Source organism: Symphodus melops (genome assembly GCF_947650265.1).
Source record: "Symphodus melops genome assembly, chromosome: 4".
Classification (NCBI taxonomy): domain Eukaryota; kingdom Metazoa; phylum Chordata; class Actinopteri; order Labriformes; family Labridae; genus Symphodus; species Symphodus melops.
In genome coordinates this window covers 27,221,028-27,239,678 of record NC_136694.1, presented here as the reverse complement: position 1 = coordinate 27,239,678, position 18,651 = coordinate 27,221,028, and the positions used below count along the sequence as shown (strand labels likewise).

The 18,651-nt window shown below is 40.1% G+C and overlaps 1 protein-coding gene across 2 annotated transcripts in view; it reads left to right on the top strand.

Moving 5' to 3' along the window:
- Window positions 1–262: 262 nt before the first annotated feature.
- lactbl1b (lactamase, beta-like 1b) overlaps window positions 263–18,651 on the top strand; it is a 28,370-nt gene continuing 9,981 nt past the window's right edge. Inside the window, exons 1-5 of one of the 2 annotated variants that reach the window (XM_079341974.1) lie at window positions 263–366; window positions 7,856–7,931; window positions 10,578–10,752; window positions 13,995–14,098; window positions 17,692–17,849. In XM_079341974.1, the coding sequence (XP_079198100.1) occupies window positions 7,872–7,931; window positions 10,578–10,752; window positions 13,995–14,098; window positions 17,692–17,849 (497 nt within the window). In that variant the 5' untranslated portion in view covers window positions 263–366; window positions 7,856–7,871. Of the gene's footprint in view, window positions 367–7,855; window positions 7,932–10,158; window positions 10,376–10,577; window positions 10,753–13,994; window positions 14,099–17,691; window positions 17,850–18,651 lie in introns of those variants that run through there. The other variant, XM_079341975.1, reaches the window with a different exon arrangement.

Here is an 18,651-nt window from a genome sequence, read left to right as displayed (position 1 = left end):
GTCCTTATAAAACCACTTGTCCTCTTAAAACCACATGCCATGCAAATACACACACACACACACACACACACACACACACACACCAACACACAAAAAAGAAGCTCAAACGCACACAAAACCCTGCACCGCACACACCAAGAGGGCACCCATTTTTGTCCCATGGCAGATGTGGCCATTGGCTGCGATGGTTAATCCAGAATGCTGGGTTTGATACAAGCAGGATTTAGTCATAACCATGATTCCAACATCTGTCAGGATCCTGCGACGAGCTCCCAAACCCACACGGAACAAAAGGGGAATATTTGTTAGTCGTGTCCTTCGGATGAACAGGAAACGGAAAAGCGGCATATAGGTTCAGGACCTGAGGTAGGTGTTCAAGGACTTCATCTACGTAGGATGTTTCACGGCCGAGAAAAGTGGTTCAAGATTCATCAGCTTATATAACAGTTTTTTGTCCACAGGCTTGATATTTGACGCTGAGTTTGCATGCATTTACAAACACCCTGCATTGACCTGAAAGAATGATGCAATTTTTTTTTACTCTAAATAGGTCATTGTCAGAGGGGATTTGTTTGCATATTTAAGGATTGGATACACTGCAGAGAAAACAGCATCATTTTAGCTGCAAATTACTGTTTCTGTAGTGTCATTGGAGCATAAAATAAAATAAAACAACAACAGGTTGGTCAGTTTGTAGTTAGACTAGGGGTTAGAAGGAAGTTTTACCAAATCTTCATCTATTATTTTCATATAGCGAGAAATAGTTTCAGCTTCTTTTTCATTGCTATGATGAAATGACGTCCTAATGATGGAATCACATTTCTGATAAATAAGCATTTTTCAAATAATAATGTATCATTTCTTGTAACCGATTGACTGACTGGAGGTTACTTGGGGTGAGAGACTAATAAGATCACTTGTTTCTAAGCCTGCATCTTATCAGTGGACACATGCTCCATTAACGTCTCATTAAGTCGACGTCTGATTTCATGACATCACTGAATATCTGACATTAAGATAAGCAACACACTGGTTAATGAACTCATGTATTATTCAGTTCAATGCAACGTGCACACCGCTGAAAGTACTTAAACATTTGTTTTCATCAAATTACGTTGTCAAAAGTATTTGATCGTGAATGCTCATTAAAGGCTGATAAACTCATCTCAGGATCAGTCTTTTATAATCAATATCAGTGAGGTATTGTCTGCAGCATGCAAAGACAAAATAATGTTTCCAGTATTATCACGCGTTGCATGAATATGAAAAAAGGAAGAAAATGGCTGACTATAATTTTAGATTGCTTGAATTCAGCTTTCATAATCGTTGACAGAATTGGGGTCAAAGCAGCCGACAACACAGAACACATAGAATATGAAAACAGGGTAATTAAAGCATTTCATAGTAACAAATATAGCAAAGAAAATAGCACATGGTACATCATTTATGAGAATAATCCAAACTATGTGCATCTAAAAAAAAAACCAAGAATGTCTCGTGCTATAACTGAGTTTTTGTGGAAAATGATCGACTTGAAACTGCAAGAATGATGACATTGATGTCATCCTGTGAGCACTAATCTATAACATGAACAGACCAATCAAACAACAACACACAACGAACAGCAAAGGTCAAGGGCGCTCATCACATTATTAAGACATCAATACCAAAATGAAAATGTGATTGTTGCAGTTTAATTATTCATTTTTGTATGTGTACATTCTACATATCACATTTCTACCTAAAATAGTCACTAACCTGAAATACGTTTTCTTCGAGTCTGTTCTGACATTTACTGCGGGAGAACCGCATTTCATCTTTTTAATGTGCAGAATAATGACAAATAAATGAATCTTGAAAGTACATCAGAAAGAACTACGAGGAACCGAGCTAGGACTCACAAGTCAACGTGTGAAGGTTGTGAATGTTTTGAGGTGTGACATAAAAGATTCCTCAGAGGGTGCAGACCTGACTGAGGGAGGAAGGAAGGCTGTTTATCAAGCGATGGGCCTTGACTGCGAAGACTCGGTCACCTTGATGTTTATAGCGAGAGTGAGGTACAGCCCATGTCTGAGGATCTGATAGGCCTGGCTGTTGTGTAGGAGTTCAAGAGATCTGTAGTTCATGAGGGTGCCAGGCCCTTTAGTGCTTTAAAAACAAACAACGCAATGTTAAAATCAATTCTGTAATGAATTGGAAGCCAGTGAAGAGAAGCTAGAACAGGGCTGATGTGCTTCCTTTCACAGAGGCCAGTCAGCATTTTAAATCAGCTATGGTGAACTCCTCCAGAAAGTTTAGATACTGTGAAGTCACGCTAATGTGTTTTCGACCCAGACAGGGAGGGCCGAGGGCCAAACTTGGGGATTCAAAATGATAGTCCACAAAATGTTGACTAATTTAAAATGGTTGAATTTACAATTGAACTATTTATTTCTAACGTACAGGTTGTTAAAACCCATGTAAATTTGGATAAGTAATTGACTCAAAGTGTTAGGCTGTGAGTTAGTGCCCAGTCGTAACACCCACAACTTGCTGCAGCTGAGAAGAAAAAAGACTAACAGAAGGAAAAAGACTCAGACATGAGGACCACCAGCCCTAAAGAAACACACGCAGTCATAAGATACTTAAAATAAATAAATAAATAAAGAGCAAGGCCAGCAGGGAGGGTCCGGCACACTTGGGTCCTGGCCGGTGTCCTGGGTGGGACAAAGCCAGGTGTTCATGCACAGGTCTGTCATCCAGCTAAAGAGGGAGAGGGAGATCCTGTGACCGAGGACTTGGTGGTTGGTTGACTAGAAGGCTGACGGGTCTTGTGTGGGCGGAGCCACCTCTGCTGGGTGCGAGCTCAGCATGTCACGTAGATTTGTGTTTAAAATGTACTGGGACTGGAAATGTTTTGTTGAATTTATGAATACTAAAGGGATCCTGATAATTGAATTTATTTTAATTTGTTTGTTCTGTCGAACTGTCAGATTGGTTTTGCTTGTTTGTTTTGTTTGGGCTGTGTTGTTGTTGTTTGTCAAATAAAAAAAAGAAACTAACTAACTAACTAATTCCAATACTAACGAACTGCCCTCGTAGAGCTGTAAGCATATCAAGCAGTTCTAATGCAGAATTACACACACAAGCTCTGATTTCTGACAGTGAGACACTGGATCAGCACAGAAAGGAATATATCAGCTTCTCAAACCTGGACCAATCAGTCTCACTCACACCTGACATGGCGCTGAGATGATTGCCTCCAGACACTCAGTGAGTGACCTGTGTGATCTCGCTCACACAAAAGCCTCGGTGGAAGGGTATTTTTGAAAATGTATGTTATTTTTTCAAACAGCAGAGAAAGACCTCTGTGAAGAAAAAAAAAACCCACTTACATGTGGACTAGACCAACAAGTCTAATCAACTTTCTGAACTGTCTCTTGTGGTTTCAAACAGTACGGAAACCTGTTTTTAATCAACAGCAAAATAGATACACAATTATCTGTATTCTTTTGTTTTTTAATCAGCATAAATTGCAAGTAAACTTCTGTACACTTTAGACATCTCTGTGATTCATACAGTGCTCTCTCTATATATTTAATTAACGTAGATGTTATCCTTTAAAAACACTTGGAATCAAAAAGTAAAGAAGTATCACAACATTATAACATTAATCTCTTCTACAGCTTCTTGAGACAAAAATCTAAATTTAAACACAGCTCGTTTTCATATTGAGCCATCTGCAGGAGGCTCTGGGCTAATCTAAGCTAGTGACAACATTTTTTTTAGCATTAATATCGTGCCTTAGTCTCCAGACTAGACAATAAATGACGCAGGACAATGTTCTCTTTGTGCACCATGATCTCTGTCAGACTCAGTCACAACACAATGTAGCTGCAAACAGCCAGTTTTCTGCTGCACAACATAACCCCTAATAACCTTGGTGACAGTGCAGATGAAGCGTCGGCGCATCAGGAGCTGCTCTGTAAGCAGGAACTTACTTAAGCTCACTGGCTCCTGTGCTCTGGAAAAGTGAAAGTGAAAAGTGAAATGCCAGGTCAGGTTTTAAACAACGTGATGAATATCCAATGGAAAATTAATTGGTTCGAAAAGGCCTCGAAATGTCAACATTTTTTTTTTTGAGCATGATTTTTTCAGCAGCAGCAGCAACAGCAGAATGAAAAGTAAACATGCATTATTATCTGTCACTTACACAGTACTTTAACTAGCTGACCCTTATTTGCACTTATGGATATCAGATATTCATACGCAGTCGACATGGCCTCATCCTTTGGCAAAAAAGCACAAAACCAGAGAATGCCAGTAGTCATATGAAAAATGAAACGTCCATCAAATGACTTGATCAAATATATATATATATATAGTATTAGTAAGCAAATAAACCTTTAATTATATGGCACTTATAAAACAGGTTTTCAAAGTGCTTCACAAATCAAAGCATGCAAACCATTCATATGGAGAGAACATTAACATTTAAATAGATCATAATTTGCATGGCAGAGCTAAGGTCAGGACGACTCTGGGAGTTACATGAAGGCTCATCTGTACACTCGAAGCTGTCCAAAGATTCTGCAGATGTGATGGTTTGTGGGAGTCGATTCAAGAGATTCCAGAGATTGCGGGCTTAAACAGCGAAAGCATGACCACCCTTTGTTTTATAATTAAAGCATGGGATGAAAAAGAAGGATGAGATGAGCTGATCTGAGTGGACGAGGGATGGGATAAGGAACGACGAGGTCAGAAATGTAGCTGGGGGCGAGGTCATGTAGTCTGAATTTTACTGGAAGCTAATGAAGGGAGGCAAGATGTTATTCATAATCTGGCACCTGCATTTGAGTAGAACTGTAAATGGTGCCAAAAACATATTAATGTACCACTGCCGTCTTTTTTCCAGTTGTACCAAGACGTCACTACTTTGCATTTTTTTATGCTGCGTCTGGGAAACCAGCCCTAGCATAAAAAGGACCCTCTGCTACCTCATCCCCAAAGATGATCTACAACAAATTTTACAGCACAAGTCCAACCAACGGGCACCTGCAGAGCAGCACAACGGGCGTACTTCGGCAGATCCAATTACAAACCCACTTTACAGTCATGACTCCCAGTCATACAGTAAGAGCCACCAAATGAACTTGTTGTAAAAAAAAAAAGAAAAAGAAAGCGTGAATGGTGCAGTCTTCTGTCCTTAGGCAGTAGCGGCAGTAGCTCAGTCTGTTGGGACTTGATTGGGAACTGGAGGGTCGCCAGTTCAAATTTGGGCATGGACCCAAAAATTGGTTTTGGTAGCTGGAGAGGTGTCAGTCCACTTCCTGAGCACTGTCGAGATGCCCTTGAGCAAGGCACCAAACCCCAAAATACTGCTCTGGAGCGCTCGCTTTGGGCAGCCCCTTCACTCTGAGACCTCTCCATTAACACATGTCACTAGAATCCTGTTTGTGCATGATAGGTATTTCGGCCCATGTGTGTGTTCATTAAACAGAGTTTAAACCAAATTTCCCCTCGTGGGATTAATAAAGTATAAATTATAATTATTATTTTTGTGGGACTCAGCATGCAAGAAATTTCATTTGGATGTTTTGAAGCAGACAGCTTCACTGCTCTGAGATTTTAGAGATTTCTTTTTCATTAACTCTCTGCCTCAGAACAAAGACTCTTCATGGAGACTCTATCTTTGCACTGAATAAGAATGAATTTTCCATGATAAAAACAGTCACCTCCGTGAGAGAGATAGTTGAACTCAGCCTAACCCCGAGTGCTGAGTTCAATTTAACCCTCAGGTGGGAAACTCACTGATTTCAGAACAGTTGAATTGAGTTTATTTAATAAACTCTGAGATTCCCTCGGAGTTCAGCGTGTGCACCACACGCGACTACATAAGGAGCATCAATGAGAAAAAAAGAAAAAAAAGCGGACATTTGTATATATATAAGAACAAACTAGGTTCATGGCGATTATTTAATCGTCTTTGAAACGCTGCGTTGAAAGTCGGCCATTTATAGCAGTTACAATGACTGAGCCTGTGAAACACTGGACAAGTGTGGAGTTATGACCCTAACCCTTAATTACCCACTTTCTAATGTCTGAAATAAAACAGAGCTCTTCAAAGAAAACCCTCCAAGGTCTTTAACAGTGAGAATTTAAGCATACCATTATAGGTACACTGAGCTTTTCTTCTTCCTGTTTGAAAAGGTCTTCTGATCATTGGAGTCATCTGATAGGAATGTGGTAAGGTTTTACCAAATTAATAGCTCTGAATCATTTCCTGTGTACACTTGAAGCAGCTGCCACATTTGATTGGACAACTTTGAAACATTCTTCAACTTCAAGTAGAACTTTTAAAGACATGACGTACCCGGCAGCACGACTCTGTGACTAATGCACACTTCATAGTACATATAATGCAACTTTTCTTTCAAGAGCAGCGACCTTCACCCGGCAGGTTTCACTTTGCAGTCACACAGTGAGCTGTGAGAAAAAAAGACATTCATTATACTTAGTTTGTAGGAGTGTGGGTTTAGGATGGTTAACTATGTAGAGGTACACAGAGTCAGACATGATAAAGAACCTTTTGTGACTCTTTAGTGTATGCTGGAAACTGTTTTTACTTTGTCCCTATAAAGTGAAGGTCTCTCAGGGTTGTCTGGGTTAAGAGTCGGGTGGGTTTTTTGTGTTGTTTGTTTCTCTATTCTTTACATTGCATGTTATTGCACTTTATTTCTGAACTACCTTTTTTACCTCTGCGCTTATCAGTATATCTGAGCTTGAATGTGTGTACAAAGTTTACCCTGATTTTACAAAAAAAAAAAAAAAAAAAGACAACCACACTGTACGTTTTTTTTTAAAATTGCTCTCACCTTCTCCAGAGAGTGATGTTTCTCAGGTCTAATGCCAAGTAGGTTTCAACATGCCGAATGAGGCTTTTCGCTTTGAGTTTTCGAGGGAAAATTACACAGAAAAATGTGAAAATGAAAAATAAATATGAGGAGATAAGAGCGATGAGGCAAGAGTCATAAATGTTGATTATAAAACCTCACAATGAGCATCAGAAAGTGTCTCTCGAGGTAGGTAGGTTACACTTTGAGACAGCTTGAGATTTACAGCGTCATTTGTGAATAAATGCATTAGAAGGTAAAACATGGGGAAATGTACAACAACATACTGTTGCATTACATTTCAGACAAAGTAGCCATAGTAGTAGAAGTAAATATCTATTTTGGTCCATGACCACAAAACAAAAAACATAGCCTATTCATCAACAATAATAATAAATAAAAAATGGTCAAAAAGGTGGAGGATGAAGCCGAGGCTAATTATACCTGCCCTTTAAACATTTAATTTATACAGCATCAAAATAAGAACTGCTGCAGAGACAGCAGTTGGAAACAGAAGCAGCTTCGTGTGGTTATTTGTTGGAAGAAGACATTAATCATCATGTACCTACACACCGCTGGAAGACAACATTCAGGAAATAAAATGTCCAGCATTGTTTTCACTGAATATTGTACCATAAAAGTTGTCTGATGCCTACAAGTTGAGTTGTTTTGCTCATTAGTTTTCAAGTCCTCCCTCTAAAATGTTGATCTTGTTGTGGTGTTCTATACATCTTTACATTGTGGCAGAAAATTGTTTTTCATTCGATTTCATGTAAGCCGAGGCCTTTAGGCACAGCGAGGGATGGTTCTTCAGTGTTTGTCTATTCACTACTAACAAGCAAAGTTCCTAAGGTGTTGTAACTTGCAAAGTGTAAATGAAAAAAGATGTGCTAGGTTGCTCTGCGGTACAAGAAAAATAAATAAAACCCAATCAGACTTTGTGCAGAATCTTTAACTACTTTTTTTAATTTATCATTCAACAGCTGGAGCAGAGAAACAATGGGCAAGGCCGGGAGTAAAGTCCTCGTGGAGGCCTCAGTGGACGGGGTTCAGGCACAGGTAAAACTGCTCACAAAAAAACTTGCCTTCACACACACACACACACACGCACACACACAAACACACACGTTCAAACACACAGAAACGCACAGAGAGAAGCACAAAATGAACCACAAACTACACCAAAAGAAATTAGTATACATTTCTATGATACCTTGTGCTCTGGAGGACTGTGTGTGTGTGTGTGTGTGTGTGTAGGTGGTTGTGTGTGTGTCTGTATGTGTCTGGTGCAATGGGACAGCTGTGCCCTCCAGCTATAACAGGTTATGCAACCAGGATCAGCTGCAGCATGCTTTCACACTTTATTTTCCCACATGGCAACATCAAACCTCCAGTATCATCATCAGAATACATGAGTGACCTCTGGACCCACAGTTAATATCTTGTGATTAAGCCGAGTGACGGATTGACGGTCACTGGATGTTCTCGGTGGTACAAAGTCTAACAGTCATCCACAGAGTGTTTTCTTTACAGAGACTCACCAGTAGACGTGGCTGGATTAAATATTCAGAGATATTAGGATAGATAACTTTCTGAAAACTCAATCAAAAAGTTATTTATAGAAACGACAGATTCCAATCTGCTTTGTTTAAAGCGGCATCCCTGAAGGCCTGAAAGGGGGTATTTTATAATGATGTGTCAGAAAGGAATCACATTTTTCAGGACTTAGGGGACTCTGGATGTTTTGACTAACACAGTGAATTAAATACCTGTCACGTCACCTGTCTGAAGGTATTTGTAAAATGTGGAAAAGTCCATTAAATTCAGTTATTTCCAAAAGTTTCGGGCTCATGGGTTTATAGCATCTCAAATGCCCAAAAATATGTATAAATGTTGCCCAATGTTAGTCACTTTTATCTCACCTGAGCTCACCTTAAAGGAGCAATATGTAACTGTTCCACCTAGTGTTTAAAATGGGTACTGCAGACCAAATTTAAAACATTGGTTAGAGTTGTCTGCCCCCCTCCTCTCTAGAGTCGAAGCTCAGTCTGTCAACGTGCGACAACAATCCGCAGCTTCCCGTTTGTAACGTTTCAGCGTGACGCAATCTGCTGCAGTAAACTTGGCCGAACTCTGCGAGTGTTTCCATCTGAGCAGGCGACACGTGTTAATGTATGCAGAAAGTCTTTTTTTTTTTCTTTACCTTTTTCTCTCCCTTGTCTCTTTACTCGACGCTGAACTGACATGTCCCCCACACCACCATCACCATTTCTCATCCCGCAGCCTCTCCTCAGAGCTCGCCAAGTCAAAGTCATGTGTGAATTCTGACTCCAGTGTTGTCGGCTTTCCTCAACTTTAGCGCACAGTGATTGAACATGAAGTCGTGGGAGGTGGGGTTTCTTATCCCAGCGCATGGTCTAAAAGGCACACACAAAAAGAGTCAAATCGAAGATACATTGAAATACAATGTCGCGAGTATGAACTGTGGATGCCATCGTATTACGTTGAGAATCCTTGCATCCCTAATGTGTGTGTAGTATAATCATTCTTTCCTGGTGTGGGGCTTCTTCAGAAAAAAAAAAAGTCTGGTAAACTATAAATTACCTCATGCTTTAGAGAGTTTGTATTAATATTTTCAAAGGTGCCCCAATAAGAGCAACAAAGACTGCTAACACATTCACCTATTTTAATGCTTTATCAACTCTACTTTAAGTATGCTATACAATAATGTTCAAGTCTTTGCTACATGGAGAAGCAAGCAGTTTGCGGTGGGTTGTGGGGCTATAAGGATACAAATACAAGGCTGTGATCTTCTGAGACTCGAGTATTTGCGTGCAGTCTGTGTGTAAGCCTGCAGCAGTCAGACTGACAGTCTTGTAGATGTTCGTACATTTCCTTGATCATTATCTGAATTTCCCTCAACATCCCGAATCATCCTTCATTCCCTCGTCCAGTTGATCCAAATTCTCTGCGCCCGAGTGACTGCACTTTTTCAGGTCATGCTGAGGCTACAAGGAGCACCAGATCGCCCTGTTTCCCCTCGCCCGCCTCTGCTGATTGTGTGCCATCTGAGCGAGCTCGTGCGGCTCTCTGGTGGGCTTCAGCAGGAGAGGCTGGACTGGAGTGAATTGATTCTCGGGGATTAGGGATTAAGACTCCCCCCCACCCCCCCGACCGCTTTGGTGGAGTAAATCTGGGGATTATGATGTCAACGGCCTGTGGCTGCAGGAGAGGAAATTGAATTGTGAGAGACGGGATCGCTGATGGGCCTGGGATTACGGCACAGTCTGTGAGAAATCAGAGATGGGACTCCGTGCCTGTGCCTTTCTCCTGATTTGGAAAAAACTCCACAGGACACCATTTACCCGATTTGGGATGCACATATCCCTTCGGTAGTAGATCTCACTATTTGTGAATGTGCAGGATGACGCCTGAGTCATAAGAAGATTTCTGGTTTTACTGGTAATCCATTTCTCCCAGCTCTGTGTGTGAAGCATCAGGTGGTGAGTACTGTTAAGTGCAGCAGGATCACTTGTAAGTGTGATAGGGATTTCTGCTTTTCTGCAACAGATAACATGAAGGAGACTATCTGGACAGAGAGAAGATGGATAGTGGAAGATTTAATGGAGTATAACTCGACTGTTTTACACATTTCCTGCTAACCTGCTTTGTGTGTGTTTTTTTCCTCCTTGTTCCGTTTGGAAGCCGGCTCCTGCCGAGGCTGCTCCTGCTGCTCCCACCGTCAAATTTGAAGGAATCACAAAAAACAACAAGATGAAGGTGAAATGGAGCCAGCTGGGATTTGTGTTCTTCCTGGTTCTCTCTCTGGTGATGACAGGATGTTTCATCTGGCAATATCAGCTCCCAAAACTTCCGACAGGTGAGAACAAACGCAGTGACAACATTGGATGTAGCGCAGTATATTTGAGTGAGAAGAAGAGGGAAAGGTTTTCTCCGAATGCGATGAACGCTCTTGTTATCTTTTTCGATGTGGAATCTTTTGTAACACAACTTCCTCACATTTTTTCAGAGCATATTTTTACTGAGGAGGAAAATTGAATGCCATAATTCTGCACTTTACACAAGCCATATTTTGACACTTTATAAAAGGCCATTATGTTTCCCTTTGACCTCCAATCTCTCTGTGGATAAAAACATGTGTGCAGCTGTGTGTTTCAATGCAGACCTGCATCAATACCTCGATTAACTCCATCTTCCATTATAACCTGTACTCCCTGGATGATTTTCTTGAGCTATCGACTGCTTCATCTCATTGTCCTCAGATGATACTTTAACAGTGTTAAGAGTGATGAGTATGACGTTGGTGTTTCCACTGGATGAAGTGTGCTATGCCATTGGGAAACTGGCAGTAATCAAAGCATGTGGTCTTGACTAAATCACAGCAGAACATCTGGAGCGTGCTAATCTTAAAGTTGCAGTCTTGCTTGTTTTGCGTTTCTCTGGATTGCTAGCTCATGGTGTAGCAAAAAAAAACTGATCACACAAGCTGATATCAAGCAAGGAGGACTACAGCACAAGCCGATTGTAGTGGCTTGAAAATGTCCAAAAAGTGTTAAAACTAATCATCTGATTGCAGCCAAGATCACAGTAACTAAACATTACACAGCATTAAAGCTATTCCAGAGGAACTTGAAGTAATCGTCGGCCTAGCGCTTGAAACATATTTAGTTTGACAGAGTCAGATGCTCCTTTTTTTCATCAGCTGTAATAGAGCGATGTCACCTATATGGATATTTGTGGGGGGAAATATCTGAGACTTCCAGTCTGGAAATTGAAACTGGCATATCTGGGATCTTTGATTGCACTCAGACTTCTTCACGGACCAGCTGGCTGCTGCCTTCTGCGGTCAGCAACATCATGTTGGAGTTGAAAGCGAGTAAATGAAACATAACATAATGTGCTCTCTGGATATAATAACAGATTTAGATATAATTACGGATAATGAATTGTTAAAAAAAAAACTACAAAAGCAAGGGATGTAAGCATGCTTCTCAGTAACTAACAGGGTCTGACAGGGTGGAGTTTTGTCACCTCTCCTTTTAAACTATGACATTGATTATCTCTCTGAACAGCTGAGATCGTAAGACTTGGATGGACGGTGTGGTAGTCCTGTTTATAATCTAATGTATGTTGACAATTTAATCATTTTAGGAGCTGCTTTACGGCAAATGCACCAAATCTGCTCTTCTTCAATTGTGCAGCATGACATCAAATTTAACAATAAGTGTCATCATAACAATGTGAAAAAATGACGATCACAGGAAAAGTTTTTGCTCCTTTTATTATTTGTGCTCGTTTGTTAAAAAAGCCAAACGTTCAGGTTGTGAGACAGTATCTTAGACTTAGACTTAGAAAACTTTTATTTTGGAGGGAAATACGGTTCCACAGTGGGACCAGACCAGGCATATATTTACACACAAACAACAGATGGAGACATGCCAGGCTGCCCACAGAGCTTAACATATAGCTCAGTTTGTTTTGTGCGTGTGCTACTCCAGGGATACGAGTTAAATAAGTTGAGATCTTGAGAAAAACTACCAAAAAAGTACTCGCTATCACAGGAAAACAGTGTGAACAAAATCCAAGGATGAGTGTCCACTCAGGGCGCTCGTGTTTCAGACACTTGACTCCAATCTTTTAAACACCGAGGTGAAAAGTTAGAGATGAGTTTGACTTGTGTTGAGGGCTGTCCGTCTCCTCAACACTTTAATCAGTTCTGTCAACACGCACGCAATCTAGTCGAGTGAACATCTCCACCCCCAGGAAACTATTTATTATCTACAGTATAATCTTATCAGAAAAAAAACCCAAAAAAAATTCAAAGTGTCTCTGAGTTTGTGAACATGAGACGTTTCGCTTCTGTGTGGGATAATAAAACAACACGTAAGTAACACTTGATGCTGTTCCTTATCTGAAACATATAATTTGTACAGCTTTGATTACCACTAGATTATTATAATCTTATAATTATAAGACACTAATTAAGACATAAAATAATCACTTAATTATGTGATCTTATCAGGTGATACCACAAGGCGTCCGCTCCCTACAATGATAGAAAGCACAACAGTAGTTGTACTTGCTGGGAGCGTCATATCCACTCACTCAAGTTTAAGAAGCTTCTAGATAATAACTAAATAATAACTTAAGCTCCTGAAGTCTGCAAACTTTCTAAAGTTTCTTAATTCTAAATTGGTTGATCGAAACACTGAATGTAACTCACGTAGCGTTTAAATGGGTACTGCAGTCCAAATTCAAAACTTTGGAGAAGAGGAGGATTCTTTGGGGAAATCAGTGGTCTTGTTCTTTTGTCTCGGTTTCGCCATGGCCTTTATTGAATCTCTGTCCCTAAATGTCTTGGTCTGGTTTTGATCTCTGAGCACTCTGGTCTCTTGTATTACTTGGTCTCGGTTAGCTGTCTGGATTTCAACACGATCCAGAAGCGTAAACATCAGACACAGCTAAAATACATCAGTCTACCTGCTGTTCCTCTTCATTCGGGTATTATGAGTCTGGTATTAATTTGTTAACTCCAAAGTTCATTATCGAAGGACACTCTTTGGTGTCATTTTCTTTTGATCAGAGCACAAAGAGGGAGACACTTTACTCCCCACATCACTGCAGGTGTATTATCTGATTCATGATGAGAGTAGAGGAACATCAGGTGACAGTATTGATGCTGAAAAAGTAAAAAGCTGCAGGCTCGTATTCATATTCCAGACAATTCAATGATCCTTTATGTTCCCAAATCAAATTTTTCTCTTATAGTCGTCCTTTACAATGAACGGGCAAATGGTGGCCTGAAGCTCCAGGGTAATTATTGAAATGTCCGAGTTCATGCAGATTTCACAGCGAGACCATGATGCCTCTCTTTTCATCCCATTTTCATGTTTCATACATTCTGTTGAATTATATCGTGTATTAACAATGGGGTTCATTAGAAAATTAATGAAGCTCTAAGCCTGCCATTGAAACCACATTATGTTGGTCTTGTAGCAGCTATACATTATTATAGCAAATGCCAAGAGGGTATTACAGCAGCCTGTGCTTCCTTTCACTGTTCTTTTCCCTCGTTGCTCATTTCCCCATGTGGCCCTGAAGAGGAGAACGGTCGCAACGCCAAAGCAGAGATGATGTGTCCCCGTTTCCCCGAGCCGCTTCCGCTGGAGCATCCCATCCCCAGTCTGAAAGAGGCTCTGGAAAAGGTGAGAGGGAGTCGTTCATCATCGTGCAGGAAGATTTAAATCCTGTGGTCGTGCAGAATACGTCCGTCCAGCCCACACTTGAGTCTGAGAACATTTATAGGCCCAGCACAATAATCCTTCACACCAAATGCCGCTGCACTCGACAGAAGGAGATTAAAGATATGTCAGATGAATAACCGAGTCTGTAAGAGGAAAAGGTCAAGCTTCTGTGCACATGAGGCAGAGTTAGAGGTAGTGAGTGCACATTAGAAAAAAAAAACCATGAGCATCAAAACGACTCATACATTTAAGTGAAAATATCCATTTTATTCAAATGTCTTTCCTGTGTGTACCTTTGAAAAAAGGAGAGATCTCGCGATTCTCTCAGATCTCTCCTGCAGATTTTTCTTCACAAGCAGCATGCATCCTTTAAACTAAATAATGAGAATACAGTTTGTAGACATTGCAAGGTTATCAAAATAATGAGAATACAGTTTGACAGTGCTGTAAATAAAGAGACCAGTATCACTTTTGTTTTAAGTTCATAAACAGCTGCAAAAAGCAGTCGAAGCAGAATAAGTGCAGCACAAAGTTTAATACAGGAAATCAAGTCTTTAACCCCAGGCATGTGTTCAAAGGCTCAGTCAGGAAAACAAACAATAGTCGCAAACTAATCAAAGACTCAGGCAGAAAATCAAAAGTGCAAAAAGAGAACAAAGGTTCAGACAAGTTAAGCAGCTGGAGAGCTTGTATATCACGGACAATGTGCTTAAATGAAGGAAATCAAAAAAGTTGAAAGTAATCAGACCTCAGGCGAGGGTTTGAACAATCAGAGCGTTGAATGCAATCACACAGAGGGAACACAAAGGTAGGCATTAAAAATGTGAGTTACAATACAAAAAGAAACTTCAATATAGTCCAGCACTTAAAGAAACCCTTATGAACCCTTTCACACATCGAGGTCAGTTGGGAGCTATTCACAAGCTGTGTTTGCATGGCTTTCAATAACTTCACTTCAGAAACGTTAGTGAGAGTATACATCTCATTTCATTTATTTCTGCCCACTGGGTGAGAAAATATCTTCAACATCAAGGTAAAAATTACATTTCATCAAGCACAAACCAGAACCGACAGCATCAATATGACTTTAGGTTTAGAGAAACTGACGATTGATCATCGATTGACTGTCCCGTAAAATTGGACGTCAGTTTTATTGGATCCTCATCCTCGTCATCATCACCATCTTCATCCTCATCATAATCATCCCCGTCATCATCGTCCTTGTCCTCATCATCATGATCATCTTTGTTCTCATCATCCATATCATTGTCCTCGTCCTCCTTATTCTCACTATCATCATCATCAGGATCTTCATCATCATTGTTTTTCTTCTCAATTCCAAAACATCCGAAGGAGGGATTATTCTCAGCGACATTTTGCATCATGATCATTTTCAAGGTTAAGTAGGCAGAGTTTTATTCATGTGTCGGTGTAAACAGAGAGTTGTTAACACAGCTTGACTCTTTAATTGTCACACGTTGTTAGAATTAAACCTTTCCTCCTGCGAATACAGATTTAAACAGCTTTACAGCCACCAGCAAAGACACAATGACAGAAAGCTCTTCATGTCGACATAACTGCTGCAGGTCAAGGTTAAAGTCGTTATTTAAGTTCCTGAAGCAGCTCACGCGATGATGGTGTGAGGAACTTGGAAAGGTCATGTTGTGACTAATTAGAGCCAAACAGGAGGAGAACACGGGGGGTCAGAAGTCTAAAACAGAACAACACATTGTGGCTATGCTAACGTAACGAATGGGATTTAACTTCAAATAAGAAAATAACATTTATTTCTAAATAAAAGTACAAGCTTCTCCACGGCGCTTTTATTTTGAACTCATTTTAAGATGTGTCACCTTTTCATCTGATGGTTTAAAAAGCTCCATTACATCAAGCTTGAAGTCCAACCCACATAGAAATACTTCTAAGTCTTTGTTTGTATATATTTTAAAAATGCTAAATACTTGTCCGCTTTATTGTTGAACGTTATGAGACTTTTGCTTTAAGTGAGTTGAGTACTTGCATAATTTGAAAACAATATAGAGTGTGAGGTAACGTTTAAAACTTCGATTTGAAGTGTAATAAATACAAATAGAATACATATATTTGCTATGACGTTTTTAATGTGAAGCTTCTATTTGAAGTTTTATGCCATGTGTCAACTGAATCCAAAATAAAAGCGTAGCTGTTATTGAGCTGACTGCATCGAGAGTATGCAAGTTCAACATAATGCCCAAGTTTTTCATCTGACATGGAAAAATAAAGTCTCTTACTATTATTATTTTGATTATATGTGCAAGCTGACTCATACGAGGTAGAGCAGAGCTTGACGTCTGTGATGTGTTTTTTATAGCGATGCAATCTTCATACATTTTATGAAATTGCTTCATGGTGTTTTTTATTATCCAGAAAGTTCTTCTCCGCTCATTTAGAATATGTTGACCTTGAAGTAGCATTGATATTAAAGCACCATAGACTCTGAGGCATGTTCTTTAAGAGTATTTAGAACTGCCCCATTGGGATCTTTTTCAGTGCCTGACGGCTCTGATGCAGACATTTCAGATGACGCACTTTCCATTAATCTGTTTCAGAGCTCATTGCAAACTCGGCGACAACAAATATACGTCTGTTAAAGCAGAATTCATTTAGGTTTGAAATCAAAAACCTGACATTAAATCACAACATTCATGAACGTGATGGGGAAATGCAGCCGAGTTTATTACTCCTGTGGTTATTTCAATAAGCTTTATTTTACCAGGAATATTTTCATTGAGATAAAAAATATATACATGTATATATCCTGGCCAAGAAGGCAGCATGAAAACATAAAAGTGACATTTAAAATAAAATACAAGACACAAAACACAATAAAACAAATCACAGAGCATCAATTAAACCGTCAGCAAGTCAGTTCTCAGCAACCAGACACACTGTGTTATTTAGAGCACCATTGAAGAGTTGTTTGTTTTTTTCACACAAATATTCAACAAGTCTTCATACTTAGTGTGCTGTAAAATATAGACACTGTGATGAAAGACGTTAAGGCACAAACTGGAGTCAGGCCTTCATCTATTCTATTTAATGGGGCATCTCGTTTCCTGGCAACAGGTGAAGATTTGATGAGTGTGTCCTATTGCTCATTTTTTATACCGTCCCAAAGCCTGGCGGTCTCACACTCACTCATGCAGTGCACACCTGCCGCCACTGAAGTCAGAGAGGGTCCAGTGCTCAGGCTTTAGGGTGGACATTAAGATCGGGCCAGAGGCTGCACCCCCTCCTGTCTGACAGGAATGATGTCCCGCTGTGAGGGATGAGTTTAAAAAAAACAACTCTGTGAGATTTTACTTTAATCTTATCAGATTTAACTTCTAACTTTCTGGGGCACAGATGGCCCACAGAAGGCTACAGTCCTTCAAGCGGGTGTCCCGGGTTCAAATCCGGCCTTTGGCTCCTTTCCGCGCCTGTCAATTCCCACTCTCCGCTATTGGTTTCTGACTCTTTCAACTGTCCTATTGAATAATAGCAACAAGTCTCACTGTCTGCTGTGTATCTTTCAGGTGGATGTTTTACTCCGACAGAACATAAACCCCATCAGCCTTCCCTCTCTGTCAGCCATCGTTATCCTAAACGACACCATTTTGTGGACCGGGAACTTTGGGAAGAGGAACATCAGTGATCCACTCTCAGGAGCTCCAAACGAGTACACGATCTACAGGTGAGTCAGCTTCTGGACTCAAACTATCTTTTCTCGGAACTCAGCCTGTGGACTTTTTTTTTTAGGCTTTTTAGTCCAGTGGAGTCTATGGGTATCTCCTCTGCAATTTTTCAACGAGTGACTCCACATAACTTGCTTCTGCAAAGAAAGATACAAGAAAATGAAAAAAATTTAATCAATTTAATAATATTGAGCTTCCTCTTCATTTTTGCTTGTTTTTCTTTCAAACTAATTTGCATCGGCCCAGTGGAACATGTTTTCATGTGCTGCTGAGTCTGAACTGTGTTTCAATCAGATGATGAGCTTCATTGCATCATCTTCAGTCCTTGTTATGGGGACATAGGCTGCGATTGTGAATATTACACAGCCCGTGTACTTGTATCTGCACAGACGCTCCTGACTTTGATGTGTAATTGATGTTGTAGTCTGATGGGGGATCGTGTTTCCCCTGGATGTCTGATGACTACATGTACGTGAAAAAGACAAAAGTGACAGCTGGGAGTGTGTAACACTGTGGGTGTATCCATGGAAACGCGACATATACGAAACAAGCTTTGAGCTTATGGATGTTTTTACTTTTTAAAAGAAACATTTTTAATAAAAAAAACAACTCAGCTGAACTACAGTGTGCTAATCTCCACAGATAACAGTTTGAGGTACTGATTCACAAAGGATTTACTTACTGAATTCACTGTAGAGATAGGATGGTGGATAGAGTCAGAAATCAGGGAGAGAACTTACCTACATGCGATGTGGGATTGCCCAGAGGTACAGCTATTTTGGTTAGAAGTATTGCATGTGT